The sequence below is a fragment of the Chaetodon auriga genome, chromosome 23 (genome assembly GCF_051107435.1).
Source record: "Chaetodon auriga isolate fChaAug3 chromosome 23, fChaAug3.hap1, whole genome shotgun sequence".
In the NCBI taxonomy this organism is placed as follows: domain Eukaryota; kingdom Metazoa; phylum Chordata; class Actinopteri; order Chaetodontiformes; family Chaetodontidae; genus Chaetodon; species Chaetodon auriga.
This window is the reverse complement of record NC_135096.1, coordinates 16432558-16453288: the sequence shown is the minus strand read 5'-3', so window position 1 is coordinate 16453288 and position 20731 is coordinate 16432558. Positions and strand designations below refer to the sequence as shown.

At 45.5% G+C, this 20731-nt stretch overlaps 3 protein-coding genes across 6 annotated transcripts in view; 1 reads left to right on the top strand and 2 right to left on the bottom strand.

Moving 5' to 3' along the window:
* Positions 1-4574, bottom strand: part of LOC143315759 (E3 ubiquitin-protein ligase HECW2-like) — a 29832-nt gene extending 25258 nt beyond the window's left edge. For all 4 annotated transcript variants that reach the window (XM_076723137.1, XM_076723139.1, XM_076723140.1 and 1 more), the window contains exon 1: positions 3631-4574. The gene's annotated coding sequence lies outside the window, so the exon portion shown is untranslated. The remainder of the gene's footprint in view (positions 1-3630) is intronic.
* A 262-nt stretch (positions 4575-4836) lies between these two features.
* gtf3c3 (general transcription factor IIIC, polypeptide 3) lies at positions 4837-13219 on the bottom strand. The gene is made up of 19 exons (XM_076724076.1): positions 12930-13219; positions 12633-12708; positions 11594-11934; positions 11401-11524; positions 11103-11294; positions 10847-11012; positions 10571-10718; positions 10307-10463; positions 8794-8894; positions 8532-8703; positions 7820-8022; positions 7521-7622; positions 7272-7404; positions 6730-6955; positions 6572-6626; positions 6337-6472; positions 6136-6260; positions 5893-6045; positions 4837-5666 (listed from the first exon to the last, which is right to left on the bottom strand). Exons 1-19 carry the CDS (start codon positions 13020-13022, stop codon positions 5544-5546), a joined length of 2826 nt encoding a protein of 941 aa, XP_076580191.1. The 5' UTR covers positions 13023-13219; the 3' UTR covers positions 4837-5543.
* A 3462-nt stretch (positions 13220-16681) lies between these two features.
* On the top strand, positions 16682-18966 carry LOC143315672 (adenosine receptor A1-like). Its single transcript, XM_076722997.1, has 4 exons — positions 16682-16861; positions 16992-17126; positions 17764-17948; positions 18219-18966. The coding sequence occupies exons 1-4, from the start codon at positions 16682-16684 to the stop codon at positions 18964-18966; spliced, it is 1248 nt and encodes a 415-aa protein (XP_076579112.1).
* The last annotated feature ends 1765 nt before the right edge of the window (positions 18967-20731 follow it).

Sequence of the window (20731 nt, the reverse complement as noted above, 5' to 3'; positions counted from 1 at the left end):
GATAAATATTTCTAATGCAATGATCCTGCATAAGACTTTAAATGTAATGAAATCACAGCGACCATGGATGGGAGGTCGGCTGTCGAACCCGTGAAAGGAGCTCATAACAAACATATCTGCGTACTTTCCCACTTTTTAACTGCAGAGCTGTGAAAATTCTAATGGAAAGTAAACACAGAGAGAGTTTCCACACTGGTCTCCTAGTTTGCACAGATCCCCCCCCCCCTTTGAAGAATGCCATGTTGTATTTCTGCCTCAGCAGACTGCAGCCCTGAACAGGCTGAGCTCAGTAGCAGTAAATGGTTGGTGGGGAGGCGGCACTGGCGCCATGCTAGCAGCGCGCGCACACACAGGTAAAGCTGCACACACATGCATCCCTTGACACAAACACTTTCACAAGCACACACAGACAGAGGAGACAGTGCGCAGATTGATGGAGTGTGTAGACTGGATCTCAGAGCTGACTCATCACTGCCCCACTGCCCCGACCCCTCTAAGACTTTGAGTGTGTGTTGGTTATCTGAGCAGGGTTTTGTTTTAGGTGTGTGTGACTGCATTAAGGTTGTAGGTGAGCTGCTGCACTGGCAGGGCTACCCCATCAGCTTAAAAGGTGCACTCCCTGACGTAATTACCTCGTCCCAAATCCCAAAACAGCTTCCTGGACTCGCTGTTGACACTGAGCTCTGACACTTAGCTAACATGTTAGCAAACAAAGAGCTACATTAGCATTCATTTAGAGTCATGTTTTTATCCACCTGATGAATCGAAGTCCAATATTCCCTCTCCTTTTAGCTCCATTTTCACTCTCCTGAAAATAATTTCTGGCTCTTCAGCTGCTAAATGCTCCTCTGTGTTCAAACGTTAGCCGCTAGCTTTGTCTGACTGCTGATCAGCTGCTGATCATGTGATGTACAGTGGGTTTTTTTGGTTGAAAACAGCTGCCTGGAAATGGCACATTTCCGGAAAACAATTAGCAACCAGATGCTAAAACACTCGGAAGGGCTGAGGGAAATTGTGGATTTGGAGATAAATGTCACGATGAATTACACCTTTCACATCAACACACAGTCATTTGATGGATTATTAACAGGAAAATATTGCTTGGAGCAGCTTTAATGAAACGGTAGTCAGCCAGTAGATCTACCTTATGCTAACAACACGCTTACCTTATAAATTCAATTATATAAAAAATACTTGTTAGTGCAGCACCTGAAGTGTTTAACAGTACTGTGTGAGATACAACAAGTGAAATCTCTCCTGCAGCTGCAGCAGCTTCACATCTGCAGATTATTTATAAATGGTGAGACTTTGTGACTAAATATACTCACAGCCCGGTGGAAACAGACCCAGGCACTGACATCAATACACTGTCAGCCAGTGATGGCGGTGCAACACACACAGGCTGCATGCACTGGAAGTAACGCACACACGCCCAAAACCTGTCTTTGATTTGGTCCTACTTTCATCCTACGCTGAAACAAAGGAATGATGGGTAGAAGTGCATGCACATTCAGAAGTGTTTCCCATAAAAACTAAACGTTTGTGGGCAGGAGGATCAGCTAAAAACTCTGAAACTCTCCACTGAAAGCAAAACCCTGTTGATATTCTTCAAGGCAGGGCAGCGTTTGGGCGCACAGAAAAGGCGACATTATTGAATTATGCAAGTGTCGGATCTTAAAAGCTGCGCTTGGCAAGATTTAGACATAAAAGAGAAAACACACATCGGCCTAATTAAATCACAAAGCGGAGCTGCAGTGAAGACTGACCCCGTCCCTGAAGACATGCCAAAAATGTGTCCTATTTGCCCAAATAACATTGTGGTGTTGGGGAGGTTCTCCGTCTGCAGGGGGAGATGCTGCCAGACATGAGGGCGAAATATAAACTGTCCCCTTCGCTGCTTCTGCCTCTCTGTTCACTCTCTGTTTGATCTGGACCACAAATAAGTGAAATTGACTTGAATAAATCTGGTGAAGGTTTATAAAAAAAAGCAGACTCCTGAGACAGGACTATTACCACACAGCATTCACACACACACACACACACACACACACACACACACACACACACACACACACACAGAGTCCGGAAATAGCTGTAGCGTGATTGGAGAACAATGAGGCGGTCCCGTCAGAGGCGACAGCTTCCTGTCCCCAGCACACCCATCACATTCCTCTGTGCCAGTTTGTGTGTGTTTTCGTTTCAGTGCGTCCTTGTGTTTTTAACCTTGTGCGGACCAAAGCGCCCGATCCAACGTGACAGAGCCCCACCAGCTGTGCGCCCGAAGACAAACTGCTGCTGAGGGGTTAAAGCAAAGGCTACGGTTCAGTTTGTGTCTCAAGTTAGAGGAACAATTGGACATTTTTGGGAAATATACTGAAGCCCGAGTCAGTCTGCTTTCTGGTGTTTGAAAGAAACAGACTACTGGGTTGCATTGTGGGAAATGTCAGAGTGATTTGGGGGTTCCATCCAGACTAGAAAGCCAACTCCTCCACAGTGCCTTAACTTTCTGCCAGTGCAATACAAAATCACTGGAGTAGGCTTTATATTTTGACATGTCACTTCCTGTCAATGCCTCACATTAAGCACTGGTGCAGAGTGTAATGAATCTACGAGGATGGCAGATCCTTCTCTGTTAAAGCCTCATTGTGAAATAATGAGGGTTAGATGATACATTTTTCATGTGACCTGGCAGCTTTAACATCAACCACACATTGGGGGGATTAGTCAGATTACACAATACTGCTACCCAAGAGCAAATTCAAGGTATTTTTGAGGACGTATAATTCAAGGAAATGCACAGGACAGGACGCACGAATAGTGGTCTCAAATATCGGGTCAATGGGCCTTGTAGTTCAAAATAGGCTCAATACTCTTGAGAATTTCCCCTGTTTTGGAGTGCTGAGGTGTCCTTTAGCAAGACACTGGAACCCTACCAGAAGATCATGATATTGCTCCTTTGTGAATTACATGTAACGCACCTCTGCAGGTGAAATATTGGTGCACGGCAAAGAAAACCACATCCTCATTGTCGGCCACAAATCTCGGGCGAACACAGTGAGGAGCTCCCCGACAACATGCAATCAATCTCCTGACAAATATAAGCTCAACCTACACTGTGGTATATATCATATCATACCCAGATTTCAATCAGGACCAGATCCTACATGATGCTGTTAGAGAGGAAGGAGGAGATGAGCTGTCCTGTTATTCTGGGATTGATCTGATTGTGTGAGCGCACTACAGCTCTGATCTGATTTACTCACATTCTCCAGCAGTGTGTGTGTGAGCAGGTTGAAATCACTGTTGACTCCTTTCTATCCAAAGCCTCCTCTCATCCTGACAGCAACGCACGCCGCTGCAGCACTAACTCTGTATTTTGGTTTTGTTGTCTTGGCTTAGGCCTGTATTTGTCACTGTTGCTGCAAGTGAAGCCCATCAAGGCATGACTTCATCAGCTCACAGCACCAGCCCAGTCGGAGGCAGCAGACAGACTGATGGGTGAAAAAAATACTTGATGTGTAATGGCTTGATGGTGGCAAACCAGACATGCCAGATCCGCATCAAACCACCTGGTGTACAAAGAAATACACTAATCCATTTTCACATATGCATGTGAGACACGTCGCTTACCTTTGCTGTGGCAAACGTCGTTTACAACCCCTCCTGCATCCTAAGCAGATCCCCGAAGAAGCCGCTTAATCATGGACGACGGCCCGGGTCCAACCGACTCTTCATCGGCTTCCAAGCGGGATCGGGCGCTCCAGAGCCCGGGCGCAGCGCCGCCGCCTCTCGGTCGTTCCAACCTCCGGTCAAAGCGAAGCCTCCCTTCGAAAATGTCCGCTTCTCGCTCCTCCCGCGTCTAAATCATGGTCGCCGCCTCGTCCTCTCCGCGGCGCCGTTTACTTCTTGATGCTGTTGCCAGGCTGGGTGGAAAGACGTGTTCATATCTTATTTATTTGGCTGGACCGCTTCACATCCCCCTCCCCGTTTCCGCTCCTTCACACGCTTTATTCCCGGTCCGCTGCCGCTCCTCCGCGCTGCGCTGAAAGCAAATCAAGCGCATTCTGGTTAAAACTACATATTCACATTACAAGCGCGGCTTAGCAACTTTTCCCCAAAGCCAGGCCTTGATGTGGGAGTCCATACTGGCCGAGCTCGATATCAAAATAACTGATTTAACACCTCCCACCACCGCCCCCTCCTTTCAGATCGCGGGTGCTCAACCGGAGGCTCGTGGACCTTAAGGGGTCGCTCAAGGGCGTTCCCTCGCAGAAATTACAATCTGATCTGTTTACCACAAATGATCTCAATGAGAGGCCACACGAGGATTACTATTTAAATCACAGCTTGCATATGGAGGCAGTGATGCTGTTTAATAAGGGCATCCCAGGATCAGATGTCATCCGAAGGGGGGGTAGGGGTTAATGGTGTGAATATGCTTCAGAGTCCCAGCCAATAGCAGGTGTTGTGGGAAAGCAAAGGGGGGCAGCAGACCCAGGTACCACACTCACTGAGGGGTCTCATTAAGGAGCCCACACTTCTTTCTTTTCAGTGCTGGCGATATTAATCAGCAGCGGGGGAAGAGGCCCACAAACAAAGCTGTGTCCCCCCCCCCGCCCCCCTTCCCCCAGCAGGCCTGTCCCGCCCCCGGCTCTGGCCTAGATGGAGTGCAGTGACCCGCGGAGGAAACATGATGGAAGCAGACGGTTAGGAGAGGAGAGAGGGAGGGATTTGTCAAATAATCCCACCGCCTTAATCCCAGCAACAACAAAAGGAAAAGTCTGTCCGGCCATCTTTTTGTCACACTACTGTTTAAAAAAAAAATCACAACATCCAGCATGTCCAAAGCATCACGCTTACTTTTATGATAAAAAATATAAAAACACATTAGATTAAAAAGGGCTCGCTAACAAAAATAAAACTGTCTTTACAATATGGGTTTTAACAGCAGCACTGGCTGAAAACACTGATTTCTCACAGAAGCATTGAGACCCTGCACACATTTACAAATTATACACACTACATTTAATCCCACACAAGGAAATCAGCTGCTACGTCGGCCTCAGAGGTCTGCCATATCTGCAAAAGTCATAATGATGTTGAGACAATCATTACAGCATTCGTTTGGCAGCAGTGCCTCCAAGCTGGAAAAACAGATATACTATGAAAACATATTATCACAACCGATGTGATATGACAGTGTGACAGTCACTAGTAATCAATAAGCTTTAATATGGAGGACAAAAAATGACTTGTTCACGAATCAAATGCATAAAAGCTGAAATGAATACATAAATTATTAAATACATAACACAAGTTAAAAAGTTTATTCATAAATCGCTTTAATACATAAATAAATCGATGGAACAATTGATGGACAAACATGAGTGTATTAATTTATCTCTTTAAAATATTGTTTTTTTTTCAGTGATTATTTACGTATGAATTAATCATTTTTAGTCCTCCATATTTTTCACAGGGCCGCATTTGCAGGGGCTGAGTCCGAGTCTCAAAATCAAAAAGTCGGGCACAGGTGAGGCTTCTCAAACAATGCAGTGTGTGCTGATGAGCCGCCGGGCCATGTGTATGTTCCCGCTGGCCTGGTAGATGAGGGAGAGGTTGAAGGCGATCTCCCTCTTCAGATCCACCTGATCCTCTGGGATACCCTGCAGGGAGGACGGGTGGTGAGAGGATGGAGAGAGGGATAGATAAGGAAGAGGAAAAGATCTTGTAAGGCCGCATTATGGAGGCCTCCTGGAGAACTGTCTGTGCACAAAAACTGGCCCATTTATCAATGCCCTAAATAAAAGTTTCTAAATTTAAAACCACAATGATACAGCAGGCTGAGCGGACGCTAACACGAGGAAAGAAACAGTTAGCATGTATACGAACTTCCATCTTCTGCGCAGGCATTGCGAGAGCCTTCTGGTAGTAATGGATGGCCAAATGCGTGAGGCCCATCTGGTGCAGCGCCCTGCCCAGGTTGTACATGGTCTCCTGGCACTCTCCACGCAGCTCCACGTACCGCCACAGGAAGGAGAAGCCCTGAAAGCACGCGCGTATATTCAAGAAAAAACAGAACAGTGGGTGCAGCTGTGAAGCTAAAAGAAGGTGTGTGACGCACAAACACTGTACCTTCAGCACCAGCGTGTGTCGTTTGGCCACGTACTTCTGTGATGCCATGTGGAAGAAGGTGAGGCCCACACACAGGCTGTGCAGCGGGTTGTTGGGGTGAGTCTTGAAGGCCTGAACATACTGGCCTGAAGACACGTTTGAACACATGTTAGATGACACGACACTCCCTCCAGCACACTCGACACAGCTTATGTTTCCTACCTAGGGCGTGTTTGAAGCTTCCCGACACCATGGCGTTGTGTCCGCACAGGACACACAAGGCGTGGTTGTCAGGATGTTTCAACAGCAGGCGCAGACAGAAGCGATGGTGGCGCTGGTGCTGCGACGTGATCGTCAGCTGAGGAGACAGAATTTGGTGTTACTGTCACTGATCGAAGCTTTAATGTGCTACACTTTACTCGTTGTTTGATGAAAAGATGCATTTTTGCACGCACACCTGGTTGAAAATATTCCAAAGCTGCGGCAAATCCACATTTTCCATCAGCAGCAATCTGAAAAACAGACATTTCGCATTTCAACAACTCACAAAAAAAAAGAAGCCACACACCTTTGCAACTTCTTCTCCGCCTGGCGGAGCGGCGCGTGCGAGTCTACCTGATGTAGTTGTAGGCCTTGTAGTAGTTGTTGTCGAGGATGGTGGCGGACAGGCCGAAGAACTCCATCTCCCTCCTCCGGGGCTTGTTGTCGTAGAAGGAGTAGAACTCCATGGCGGACTCCACCAGCAGCTCGGCCTCCTCGTAGCGCTTCACCTCGCACAGTGTCCGCACGCAGCTCACCAGCAGCTGCCACCAGTCCTCTCTGGACAGAACGTTGGTTTTACCTGGACAGGGACCACGGTACGTCTTCAGCACAGCATGGACTAAGTCAACTGAAAACGTGCTAAGTTTTCAAACTGTCTCATGTTAAATATAGCTGACACTATTTGGAGTTATTATGGTCGTTTAAAAGGGTGATAAACAGCTTTGTGTCCACACATGGCAACTGTTTGTGCTGACAGTGAACAATATCCGGCCAACTGCTCCGTGTTGCTCCTGCCAACTTGCAGGCTCTGTGCATCAGCCAGGACACCAGGTATGAAGACTAAAAGCACGCAGACACACACACACACACACACACACACACACACATATGCATACCAGTGTTGTCCAGATAGGCAGCTTCATGGTCAGCAATTTCTGGCTGCATGTCTTTGACCTTCACCAGCCGCAGGTGGTTTTTGCCTGACATGGCTACAGAGCGCACACACACCTTCGCTCGCTGCATGGCCACCTAGGACACACACATTTGAACCATTTGTCAGACACAAACGGCGTTCTCTCCTCTCTCTTCCACATTAGCTTTGGCCGACAAGCATGAAAAACAGCCAGTGCTGGCGGGTGTGCTACCTTAAGCAGCATGGAGATCATTGTGATCATAGCATCCAGGTAGTCCTGGGTCTGTCCCTGAGTCTTCAGCAGTGTGGAACGATGCAGCAGCAGCTTTAATTCCTACAACCGCAGCATAAATACAGACATGAGTACACACACGGAGCCGTATACTAGATGAGCTCAGCTCAGGTTTAGTAGATTAAGTGATCAAAATTATGGTGTTACATCCCCCATCCCATGATCAATGTAAAACTGATGAAACACATTATTTAAGAACTCGACGTGAAAATGTTTGGCTCCAGTTGACGTGTCCTTGCCTTTTGTGCGGCTGATGAGTCTTGTGCCAGGGTCTCGCTGTCGTACATGGACTCCAGGGCCTTGAGGGCGCACTCCGGGCGGCCTAGCTGCTGCTGCAGGGTGGCCAGGGAGAGCCGGGCCTCCAGGTGCAGCGGAGCCATCTCCACCACCTTATTGTAGCTTTCTACTGCCACCTCCATGTGGCCCAGCGCCTTCAGACACTCTGCGTGGGAGAAGTGATGGAGGCCTCTTATGTAACAGCGGCGTTCATTTGCTCGAGAACAGCCAAACCAAGCGGTCATTTCAAAGCCCCGTCTTGCACCTTAGCCACAGTTTCACACAGTGGAGAATTTTTTGGATGCTGCAGAGACGCCTCTCATCGAAGAGGATGTTTCAGTTTCACCTCTCAAATCTGTCTGAGCTGCATTATGGTTAGTATTTACACTTTAACCGTTTCTTTTGAAATGTCTGAACCATCGAGCTGAAGCTTTAAAATTCATTCAAGTCAAACCGAAATTAAAACCCAACGGAGGCAATGCTAAATAGTTAGCCTAACTTGCTAGCTTCCGCTTACCGATTGGAATACAGACTTAACAGCACATTGGGTTAAACAGGCAGCATCTTAAATGGCTAAAGGCTGATAACCACTGCTGTGTGGGCTTGTGGAAGAAAAGCAGAGCAGCTTCTTGCATAATAGTTTTTAAATCTTCATCTTGACATATTTGGTCGCACCTGCATGCCGGAGCCAGACGACAGCCAGGTTGTACTTTTCGGATATAACGAGGGCAGACAGCAGAGGCAGAGCAGACATGTACTGGCCCTGCTCCAAGTAGGCTTCACCTACATCCAGGTACAAGTCACCGATCTCCTCTGGACTCTGCTCCATCAGCGATGACACCAGCCCCTGTGAGTGTGTACAGAGCGATAGAGATTTACTGCCTCCAAAAACACCACTTTATGTTATGTTATGAAACGCCTTGTTTGTTCTCTTTACCTCCAGGGGAGTGTAGACATGCAGGTGTATGAGGCAGACCATTAGCTTGGCCCTCAGGTCCACTGGGATGCTGTCTGGTACCTGTACATCCTTAATTTCACCTGGAGACACATCGTCAATCAGCGTTACTATGTTCAAAACTAACAGCTATGATTTCAGTCTCGTTGGCGGTGCAGAGGAGTGTGGGAGGTGTGAGAAAATTCACAGCTGAGGCGTGAAGATTGTTCGCAGGCTACATTTCAATAAAACAACAAATTACTGTGGACCTTTGAAAATCACCTCACTGCAGTCTTTCCATTTCCTTCATGTAGGCTGGATGACAGTTTTTGATATATGTCTGTTTTTGCTATTTAGCAGATGATAATACTCGCAGCAGCTAATTTAAGTCCTTCAAACAGGAGCTACAGTCAGAATTTCTGTTACTGTGAATATTTAAGTGAGCAGAAGAAAAAAGAAAGCAGCACCATACAAACACCCAATACATTTAAGCTCTCAGATAACTTTTTTTAACACGACCTTCCTTTAAAAATTACGTCGAGACATTTTTTTTTTTTTTTGTGGAGCTTTTAATTAGCTGTGTGTTTGCTGTCTGCCTGTATCTGTTTTGGCACTTTGTAAAGCACTTTGTATTGTTTTTGTGAGAGATTAAACATGAAAACATGTTGTTTCTTGGTGTGTGAGGCCATAGAATTTCTGAAAGTTAAGTGCTAAGCTGTATTTGTTTGAAGTACAGGGAAGAGACGTGGCTCCTGCCAACACGAGCTAATTTGTTTTTTCAATTAAAGAACACAAAAAGACTTGTTTTCTCTTCTGTTCTTTTGTTTTATTTGTTTTATGTCCTCCCGTGTTAAGCTTTCTAAAGGAATTATTTCCTGGTCCCTAATGAACGAGCAGCAGCGTTTTAGTGCCGGTGCTTTCAAAGACAAACCCTTCTTGTCTCTTAAATAAAGACAGTCGCCTCTAAAACATCCCTCAAGCCAAAGGAAATTTATTATACCTCAGAGTATTTTAAGACCATCTGCATCAACAAGCTGACTACTGTTATCTTAAACACCTTGTAAACATCAGTTAGGTTTAGGTCTTAACAGCTGATTGTTAGAAGTCCTGTTTTAACCCAGAGTGGACATGTGGTTGTGTTTAAAATCACTGAACCATCTCTGATAGAGTTAACTGATCTCTAAAAATCTCTTGATTGCTCTTCATTATTTATCACTTTATTGTAAACTCACTATTTTTGTCCACATCAGGATACTGTAAGCAACAGATTACCATGGTGATCTACCCTGGTTAAAAGTGGGCCAGCTTCTACCAGAATACTTTACTTAAGCCCAAAGATAGCAAACTAACCCATTTATCACACGTTGTGATGCAGAGCTGCAGTATCTAAAAAAATCTTCTCAACAGTAACATTTCTGCTTGTTGTGAAACTGCAGAAGTGGGATGAAAACGACTAAACACATATTTCAACATGTGTCACATCAGTCAGAATCGGCTTTTGTGAGCAGTGACTCACCGCTCTCCTCTGCAGTTTTCGATTTCGTGCCTTCGTCACTGCTCTTCTCCTGCCCCTCACTCGTCTCCTCTGCCACTTCCTCCTCCTGCGTTGGCGCTGAGACGCCTGTTTTGGATTCGTCCCTGATCAAAACTATCCCTGCAAACTGGGCCAAGACCTTGGAAAACACAGACGTACGTGCACTCGTTCAGACAAAACGCACCTTTTATTTGCTGGCTGTCTAAATGACGCTGCTTCAGTGCACGCAAACACACAGAGATGTACCTGCAGGGCCTTGCTGTACTGGCGGTTGGCAATGTAGAGCTCAGCTGCCATGTTGATGAAGTCATCGCTGACCAGGCTGGGGTGTCGAGCCAGAGCGTCCTCTATAACACCCAGAGCTGAGGCCAAGTCACTACTCTCATAGTAACTCCTAAACGGACATGTGGACAGACAAATATGAGCTCTGATCGAGACAAGCCAGGAAATGTTATTCACGAAATGCTGTGCTAGTCTCTGTGGGTGGACATGTAGATCCGTGTGTGTGTGTGTGTCCTGTACTTGGCCATGTCCTTGGACAGCTGCATGAAGTGCTCTCCGTCCTCCAGCGGCAGCAGCGCTAGGATCCTGCGGTAGCCATCCATGCAGTGTTTGTGCTCGCCCAGACGCATGTGGAGGCTGGAGCGCTCCCACAGGTAGCGCACATTGGTGGGGTCGTACTTAATGGCTGTGGAAGCAGTGAACAAAGAGCAGAAAAGATTAATATTGATTGCAGGGCCTTCAGATTTAGATTTTTTATCTTGAGTGTCAGACTGACCCTTTGTGTAGCAGACAATGGCCTGTCTGATGTTGTCCTGCTCCAGGGACATTTCTGCCAGCCTGATCCACTCCTCGCAGTCTGAGGGGTTCAGGTGGGCGGCGATCAGACCGAACTGCAGCGCTTTGTCCATGTCTTCATCGTCCTCGTAGATCATAGCCAGTGTGGAGAAAGGCTCATAGGCCAGAGGAGCTGGAAGGTTTTCAGTTTTTTATTACAGACTTCAAACACAATCAGCGATTCTCGTGCTACAAACATCCTCGCTCTGAACTCTAAAAGCACACGAGTTGTTTCGTACCTTGTCTTATGATCTCCATGCACATCAAGATGGCGTCCTCTTTCTCTCCTCTGGCGTAGCGGATGTTGGCCTCTCCCATCAGGCCCCTCAGAGCTCGAGGCAGCTTGCTGCGATGACGTCGCTCCTGCACACAAACAGTTAAAAACTAACACACATTAAGAACTACACACTCTCTCCTTGTCCTCCTCCTTACCTTCATCATCTTCTTGTTTTCTCGACTCAGCTCCATCTCCAGGGCAAACACGTCCCCCACCGTCGGATCCTCCTCATCCTCATCCTCCTCTTCTTCTTTCTTCTTCCTACATCCTCTCCCTCTTTTCCCTCCTCGCCTCCGCCTCTTCACCGTCTCCTCCGTTTCCACCTCCACCTTTCCCCTGTCCTCTTCCTCCACCTTGTAATCCTCGTCATCTTCATCATCCACATAGCTCAAGCTGTCCTCTTCCTCCTCCTCCTCTTCTTCTGAAGATGGTAGTTCTGGCGTTCCTTCCAGTATGGAGGCGAAGGCCAGCTGGACCCCCGGGCTGACTCCCTCCTCTGAGAGGAGAGTTGTGTCAAGTGAGCAGGTGATTTGTGGCAGGTTGTCCCAGGTTTCGCCTCTCAGGCTACATTAAGGCTGGAACTAGCCATTATTTTCAGTATCAATTAATCTGCTGATTATTTCCTTGTTAAATCCATCAACCAATCAGGTCTGCAAAATGTCAGAAAACTGAAAAATGCAATTTCTCAGAGCGAAATCAATATATTCAAGTTGCTTGCAGCGGACACAGAGTCCAGAGAAAACCGGTGGGGTGCATGTCTCCATCACTCTGTGCTATGTATAGCTGTAAGTTACAGGTGGAGGGTGTTGCAGCTGCACGCAGCCTGAGAGGAAAACTGTAGACACAACTAGCAGCTGAAGAAAGTACTGTGACGTGCTTTTTATCAGGTAAAACAAAGAAACAGCTGACTGTGCATTTGTATTTACAGCTGAAGCACGGTGCTCTTTACCATTTAGAGTCAAGAAAACTGAAAAATAAAGATTTTTTTGTGACACTCACTATTTCTTACTGATGAAATAATATGTTTTGTCTATTCAAGTGTCCCAGCAAATCATAAAAGTGTGACAACATGCAAACAACACCAGGACCCTGAAACTGAACCATCACCATTCATCTCTTCTGAAACCAAACAGTGCCTGATTAGCATGAAGCCCATTTCAAACCCAACCAGCGTCAGACACACAGCAGCTTTACCGACTGTCCTCGGGATCTGTGCAGATGTAGAGGGCTGGGCATCATCCAGCACATCCTCAGTTAACACCTCGGACTCCTGAGAGAAAAGAAAATGTATTGTGTCTTTACAATTTCATACGTAAACCCATATATAAGCCTATGAAACGAATGTAAACATGTTTACATTTAAAGAGTGACAACATTACTCCGTCAGCTAGCTACCTAGCTAGCTGGCTAAGTTTGTTTTGCTAGCCGGTAGCAGCTCAGTCGCTACATAAACACAACCGTTACCGTTATAACCGTTACATTTTGATTTACCCTTGCTTTCCTCTCATCCCTCCGCTTGTCAAACTCCTCAAAAGTTATCCTCCCCTCCAGGTAGTCTATCAGCTCGGCGCTGAAAGCAGACATCTCTGTCCTCAGCTGTCTGTGTCTCCGCCTGAAGCTCTTGGACGAGACATGAGACGCGTCTTTAAAACAAAATGCGTCACATTACACTTAACCTGTGACAGAATATAAACGGATAACAGAAGAAAACTTCTGCGACACCGGCAACTGCGCTTCACACCAACACGGGGTGCACGTTAAACTGCAGTCACGTGACCTACAACAACTTCCGGGTTGACGCTGTCTAAACAACACAAAACGATGGCGACGCTTGGCGACATCTACTGGTGAAAGCGAGAAAGTACCCAAACATCGCCTATTAAGCGCTACACAATGGAAATAAAGATAAAGTCAAAATAAAAATACATTAGTCATTAATCTGAAAAAAATACATATATATCAAAAATTAATGTTAAATCAGTATCAGTACTCTGAAGACATTCAAGTACACTTCACTGATAATACAGTACTATATGTAACATTTTCATCAGTATTATAGTGTTACCTTGTGTGCTACTTTGTGTGTGTAAAATAACTTTAATCAACATCACAGTCATACTTCCAGCACAATCTGCAAACAAGTATGAACATTTTAACTATCGTATCAGCTTTCTTTTATTTATAGATTTAATTTATGACATGTAAGTACACTTGTTTCTCGTCGTAGCTGCAGGTCAAATATGTTTTGGCTTCCACTTCATTGTTATTTGCAGGCATATCAAGCACCAAAGAGCAGGTCGAGCGAACGTAATTTCTAATTTAATATGACATGTTTGTTTTGTCCAGAACAGGCTGGAGATTTACGCCAAAGCATATCTGCTTTTCCATTTCACCCCGATCCAGAGCAGTGTGGACACTGCTGGCGTCCATTCAACAGGCTGGTGCTTGACGTATTCTGCATTATCTCTCTTTATCTCCCGTGTAAGAAAGAGAGGGATGGAGGAAAAAGCAGAGGAGGGTGTGGTTTCATCCCAGCAGTAGATGCTCCTCCTGCCACTTTCTCAGTTTCCTCTCAGAGCATTCTGCACATCATTGAACCCAGACACGTCTCCTGCATTAACCTCACATTGCTTCAGTGTCCTGGATGGTCTGGACCTCCCACACTGTGTGATGACTGCACCTGAAGCCTAGCACAGGTGAGTACACCTGAATTTCACTATATCCACCAAAGAAGTAATACGTATGCATGAATTTGACACGGTGATATTGGTTTATAGCACTTTGTTATTATTGTTATCTTGTGCGTGCACCATGGATCATTATGGTAACATGTGACTGATCATTATCTCTCTGAAAGTGTGTCAGTGTTCCAGTATTACCAGTAAGAATCACCTTCTTTTGAATCTGCAGAGTAAAAAGTAAAATTAAATGCATCACAGAGTTAACATGTACATAAAGTTCAGCGGGAATATAACTCAGCCTGTAACTAATAATTATGTTTATCATCAATTACTCTGTCAATTATTTTATTAATTCATCGATTAACACTTGAAACACAGGTTCTGGGAGTCTGAGAGACGTCTGAAAAGTCTGAAAAAGCAGGAATTTCTCACCTTTTAGAAGCTGATGCTCGCAAATATTTGGTATAGAATGAACGAGAGGATAAAATGATGATCAAAACTGTTGCCAATTAATAATCTGTTCGTCGATTAATCAAATAATCATGTCAGCTGTAAACATGATGCACTCGAACACAGCCTGTTATATTAATGGATGAAGTGAAGACATACAGTGCTGAAGCCCCTCTGGACCCACACTGCTGCTGCCCGTGCCCCCCTCCTCATGCTAATAATTTGTGGACAGTCCCTGCTCACTTATGCACAACTGCAGAAATTCACCTCCTGCTCCGTCCTTTTAATTCTGCCTGTTTTGCTTAGATCTGCGAGCCAGTCTCCTTAATTCACACCATCTATTTGAATGTGTGCACAGCAACAGCAACAAGCAGCAGGTTCGAATCCCTATCAGTGTGTGTAAATAGTGAACACTTGGGTCTGTGTTTGTTGTCTTTGTGCCTTATCAGGAACGATTTTCACCGCTCAGTTGGTCAGCACAAAGGCCACAGACGGAGCCTCATAACAACCACTGTTCCTCTCTCCTCTCATAGCTCCTCCTCAGCTAAATTCAGTCCGTGCATGAAAGATAGAAATGTCTTTCTCAGAAGCAGAGGACAAATTAAGTGGATGATTTGCGCACCTCTTTCATACCGTTTTCTTTGTGTTCCAAAATAAGACGGAACCAAAGTGGAGAGAACACAATGTCCTTTACACAGTGTTCTCCGCAGAGACAGATACAACAGCTTCTGAAACTTCAGGGCTTCATAAGAACAAGAAACGCTGGTTTTTCTGGCTCTTGTCAGCATTAGTCAGGGATTTTATTCTCTGCCTTTCTCGCCGTTATTCCCTTTCATGCTATAAGGTTTCACACGTGCTGCAACTTCTCACTTTTTCCTCCTCGCCGTGCACCTTGGATGCAGGTGACCTTCGATCTCTGCATCAAGCGCAGGTCACATCAGTTCACGGTGAGGAAAAGTTGAGGCAAGTTGAGACGAAACTGTTGTCTTCACAGCCACAAAGCAGCCGTATCAAACACTCTCCGCAACGGGGAATAAAACACTAAAGCAAAAAAACAGCTGCTATAAAATAAAAAGGCCATTATTAGCGAGGCAAAAAAGAACTTTCGGCAGCATGCTGTGGACCAGCCGTGAGTTCAGACTGCCGACCGCCAGCTAATAAGATATTTTCTACAAACTAAAGTTCTCCATCAGTTTTGACTTGGATTGTATAATGGCTGTGTCGCTCTTGTGTTTTTAATAGTCAGCTTTCTTTCATTTTACTCAAAGGTATGTTTACAGTCGCTGTTTCTCACCAAAGCACATTGACAACAAACGTGTTGGGTTCGTTTCCTTCCTCATCAAACACTCGCAAAGCTGATTTTAAACATACTTTATACCCTGCACGGCCGACATCTTTGCAGGGGGTCCACTAAATCAAGCCAGCTATGTGGATGTATGTGCACTAAGAGGAAAAGGCACATTTACAAATCCCTCTTGGACTTCAGCACCACGGACAGCTCCATGGATTAATCAATACACAGCCACAGACTCTAACCTGTACCTGGGGGGCAATGCACTTTGGTCATTTTGCTAACAAGAAGGACGGCACCCCCCCTCAGATCACCTACTGGCTGCAAGCCACACTTCAAAGTTGTTTATCTGCTTCATTTTAATCGCAGTGCAGCTTCTGCTGAGGAGGTGCTGAAAAAGACGAGCTCAGATTTTTAGAACATTTCCATTAAAATTTAATACGTGCTGCAAACTGTGGAGAAAACAAAGTGTTTCAGTCTGACAGATTGGTTGTACCTCTGGTTAAGCCTGAGGTGAAGCCAAGCCTGAAAACTAGGACATCCTTATGTAAACCTCCTTAATAAATCAGAATTTCTCTAAAATAAGCCCAGTTTCCTGAAGCAGCCCTGGTTTAACTGGTAATCACACTTCAGAAAACACACAGGACATCCTCCCATCCATTTTATAGACTTCATCATGAGCTGATGGCTCTCTGTGGTGCAGTTTCTATCTCATCTGTGCTTTCTGCAGTTTTACCTGCTGACTTACTCTTGTGCAGATTTAAACACTGGGTTTCTATCCTCGCATGCAGGTTTTCCATGACTGGAATCTTCCTCTCATCATGAATACGACTGCTGAGAGCTGTACGGCTGAGATGCCGTACGGATACCAACCTCGTTTTAAAGGGCTTTACATCGCCACTGAGCTCATCATCGCCGCGTTGGCCATCATAGGAAACTTCTTGGTTTGTCTGGCTGTCAGCCGCAACAAGAAACTTCGCACTGTCACCAACTACTTCCTGGTGAGTCTATTTCATCCCTACCTGAAACATGGAATGTTTATCTTAATCCTCAAATATGTGGTTTGGGAAAACTTCAAGTGGATATCTTCAGGACCAAAGTGTGTTTTACTCTGTGTGCATGTGTGTCAAGGTATCACTGGCAGTGGCGGACATCCTGGTGGGACTGGTGGCCATTCCCTGTGCAGTGCTGACAGACCTGGGCCAACCTCGTCATAACCTCCCCCTCTGCCTGGTGATGCTAAGCATCCTGATAGTGCTCACACAGGTAGGTTACGTTTACCTGGTGGCTTTGGTAACTGATAACATGTGGATGTTTGGAGGGCAAGAGCTTCACATGCACATAACCTGCAATTACCAAGATGTAAAAGCTCTGCACTTCAAACACTAAAAATGCTATTTATCATAGGTAAGTACAGCTCCAGTGTACAGTTCACTCAGTGAATATGAAATAAATGAAAGCTACGACTGTCTACATAAAGTACACATACAGTGATTGACACTTTGCTCAGACTTCAAGTGGGCTTCCTGACAATTATTAAGTAATAAAGACATTAATGTTAGTTGAGGACCCCCGTTGGCACCATTGTTGGTCGCAGGGTGAACGTGTGGTTAATTAACTTTGTTGATAATTTAACTTTGATAGCTAATGTGAGCGATGGTCAGGGACCTGCACAGACATTCTGAGGGGCTCTAACCTGAAAAAAATAACCCTCACCCTGCTGCCTTTATGTTAGCATTTGTTAGCATTTCTCCACAACTTCTAAAGACTCACCCGGAGCCCTCACACAACAGCAACAATCCTAAATTTGGATTCTACAGCGTCACGAGAAATATGGCATCAAACTCATTCTGCCAAGGACCCTGCTGTATGGCCTCTTAAAAAATGGTCCTTTCTTCTCCAGAGCTCCATCTTGAGTATGCTAGCAGTAGCAGTGGAGCGTTACATGGCCATCCTTCTGCCCTTCAAGTACCAGCGTGTCATGAGCCCCAGGAACGCCCGGCTGGCTCTGCTGGTCACCTGGGGCCTGGCAGCCATCTCCGGCTCTGTGCCCCTCATGGACCCGCAAAAACAACCACCAAACTCTGAGTAAGAGGATGAGGACGGAAGATGGACGGATGAATGGATGGGATGGGAGCAGAGTGACTGTCATAGATTGTAAATTCAAAATTCAAAAATGAATGAATGATTGAATGAAGGCATGTACTATAGTACAGTGTAGTAAGAAGGGAATTTGCAATAATCAATTCATGGGAGGGTGAATGAATGGATGAAACTAATGGATGAATGAATTAACGCATTATATGCTAATATGTGAGTATATATGTATATAAACTACATGCCTCCCTGTCATTACAGTTACTGTATCTTCACCTGTGTGGTGGACATGGCCTACATGGTCTACATCAACTTCTTCTGCTTCTTCCTGGTGCCGTTGGTGGCCATGTTCATCATCTACGGCCACATCTTCCTCACCATCCGCCACCAAATCAGACGCATCGCTATGGCCAGGGGAAGCGCAGAGGAAACGACCACTGCTGGTAGTGGGAGCACTGGGACAGAGGACACTGGGAGTTCCACTGCTGGGGGAACCACGGAAGGTGGAGCAGACATGAGGACGGGAATAGAAACCGGGCATGTGAGAAAATGTGCAGTGGAAGTGAGGGCAGGGAAAGCAGTGGAGTCTGGCGCTGGGTCTCTTATTGAAACTGAGACTACCACTGTCTTCACAAAGCCAGGGCTCAGGATCGCCACAGCTGGATCTACCAGCTTCAGCGGTGCCCCTGCTGACCCCCGTTCAGGAGAGACCAACACCAAGGCCAAATCCAACATTCGCACCTTTCAGGACCTCCGTAAGGCCACCTCCCTCTTCATGATCCTGTTTCTCTTCATGGTGTGCTGGATGCCCATCAACCTCATTAACTGTGTCCTGCTGTTCTGCCCACAGTGTGACGTGCCCATGTCGATCACACTAGCAGCCATTTTGCTTTCCCATTCCAACTCGGTCCTCAACCCAATCCTGTACGCATACAGGATGAGGTCTTTCCGACGCACTCTGGTGGGAATGTGGAGAGGATTGTGGAGCATTTGGCCAAGACACCAGTAGACTCAGCACTCAGTGCTGAGGGTCAGTGTCTGTGTGTCTGAAACTTCTAAGAAAAGTTGAGTTTACAAGCTTTTGTTTAAGGAGCCAAAAGCAACTTTGATCAAAGTGTGATTCTTTAGAGTGCAGTGACTCCCAACAACTGTAAAATAACTCCCTAATATCCTTCCTGGAGCACTGATATCAGCCAATAACAGGCCTCCCATCCCACAGGAGGTTGGGGACTTTCTCATCAGCTGTGTGAAAAAGCCCTCATATTCCCACCGTACACTACCTGCTCAGCACCAAACAGCAGACAAAGCTGCCAACCAGCTGGTGAATAAAGCAGAATGTTTAGCAGCTAAATTGCCAGAGATTTTCCTCAGGAGTTGAAGACCAAAACACAACTAAAAGGAGAGCGAATGCTGGATTCACACTTACCAGGTGGACACAAAAACATGACTTCAAATGAATGCTAATGTCGCTCTGTGGCTGGATGTGTACATAAGGAAATGCTTGCCGCCATATTAACCATATACAAAGAAAATAATGCTGCTTTAAAAGATGAAAGGGCTCTAACAGATGTACAGTAATATGTCACATTTTATAACAAATTTCTATTGTCTTCAATAAATATATAATAAAAATAATAAATAGCTAAATCTAATATAGACCTGAGTGTACATATTTCACTGGAATAAACAGGTCTTACAAGGAAATATTGCTCGTAAAATTAAATTAAGTTATTGTTTATACTCAATAGCGAAATGCCATCAAGACTTTAAGTGATGAAGACCCTCTTGTACTACATTTACCACATATATCACACTAACCTCTGCGATGGCTGATGGTAGCGATGATGATGATGATGATGATGATGGTGATGATGATGATCACAGTTGGTTGGTTGGTTGTAGCTTGAGGTTCAGCTCTGAGAGGTACTTAATGTCCACCATGAAGGCTAAGTCATGCACTCACTGAGTTTCCATGTCAGGTTTTCCTTCATTCAAATAGTGTTACTGTGTGATGCTAGCGGCTCCGCAGCAGCAACAAGGCAATCCTTCACAAATTCTCCTTCTGAATGAGGTTTTAGCTTGTTAGCTGTTAGCTCACTCACCACAGAACTTGCCTGCATAACCGTCTGTCAGAATGTGGTCTGTGAAAGCTGCTTGTTGGGCTCCCAAACTCCACCAAAGAGCGTTAACTAGCTTTGTCCTAGCGCGTAGCTAATCCAGGTTAGCATGTTTGTCGCTATAGTAGCTCTCGATATTTGCCTTTTTCATCACTGTGAGCTCGTCCCCACAAACTAACTTCGAGACGTTCACTTGTTTATTCTTCTTTGAACAACAAAAAAAGTAGTCTGTCAATTTCTCTTGGAAAGCGCGGCACTCGGCGTCTCCGTCCGTTTTTGATTAGTGGCGCCATTATGCAGTGACGTAACATCAACGGCAACCTGTGTGATGTGTTGTGTTCGAGGACCGCTCGGAAAAACGTCCTGATTTGCTATTCAACGTTGTTTTCGTTATCAACAATAAATGTGTTGTTTTTTGGTTTTTTTTTTGTATTGATGAATTGTCTCGCGGGCCGTACACTGTCCTGAGGCCGGAGGATTTAAGACTTTTTTTTCCATTTTATATGGTCATATAATTGTTAATATTGTGCACAGGAAATATGTGTTTCTACTAAATTTATATGCACTAGAATTGCACTAGTTTGCACTTTGCCCCAGATTGAGGTCATGTGTGTAGCCCAGGGGTGCCAAAAGTGGGGCCTATGGGCCAAAATTGTC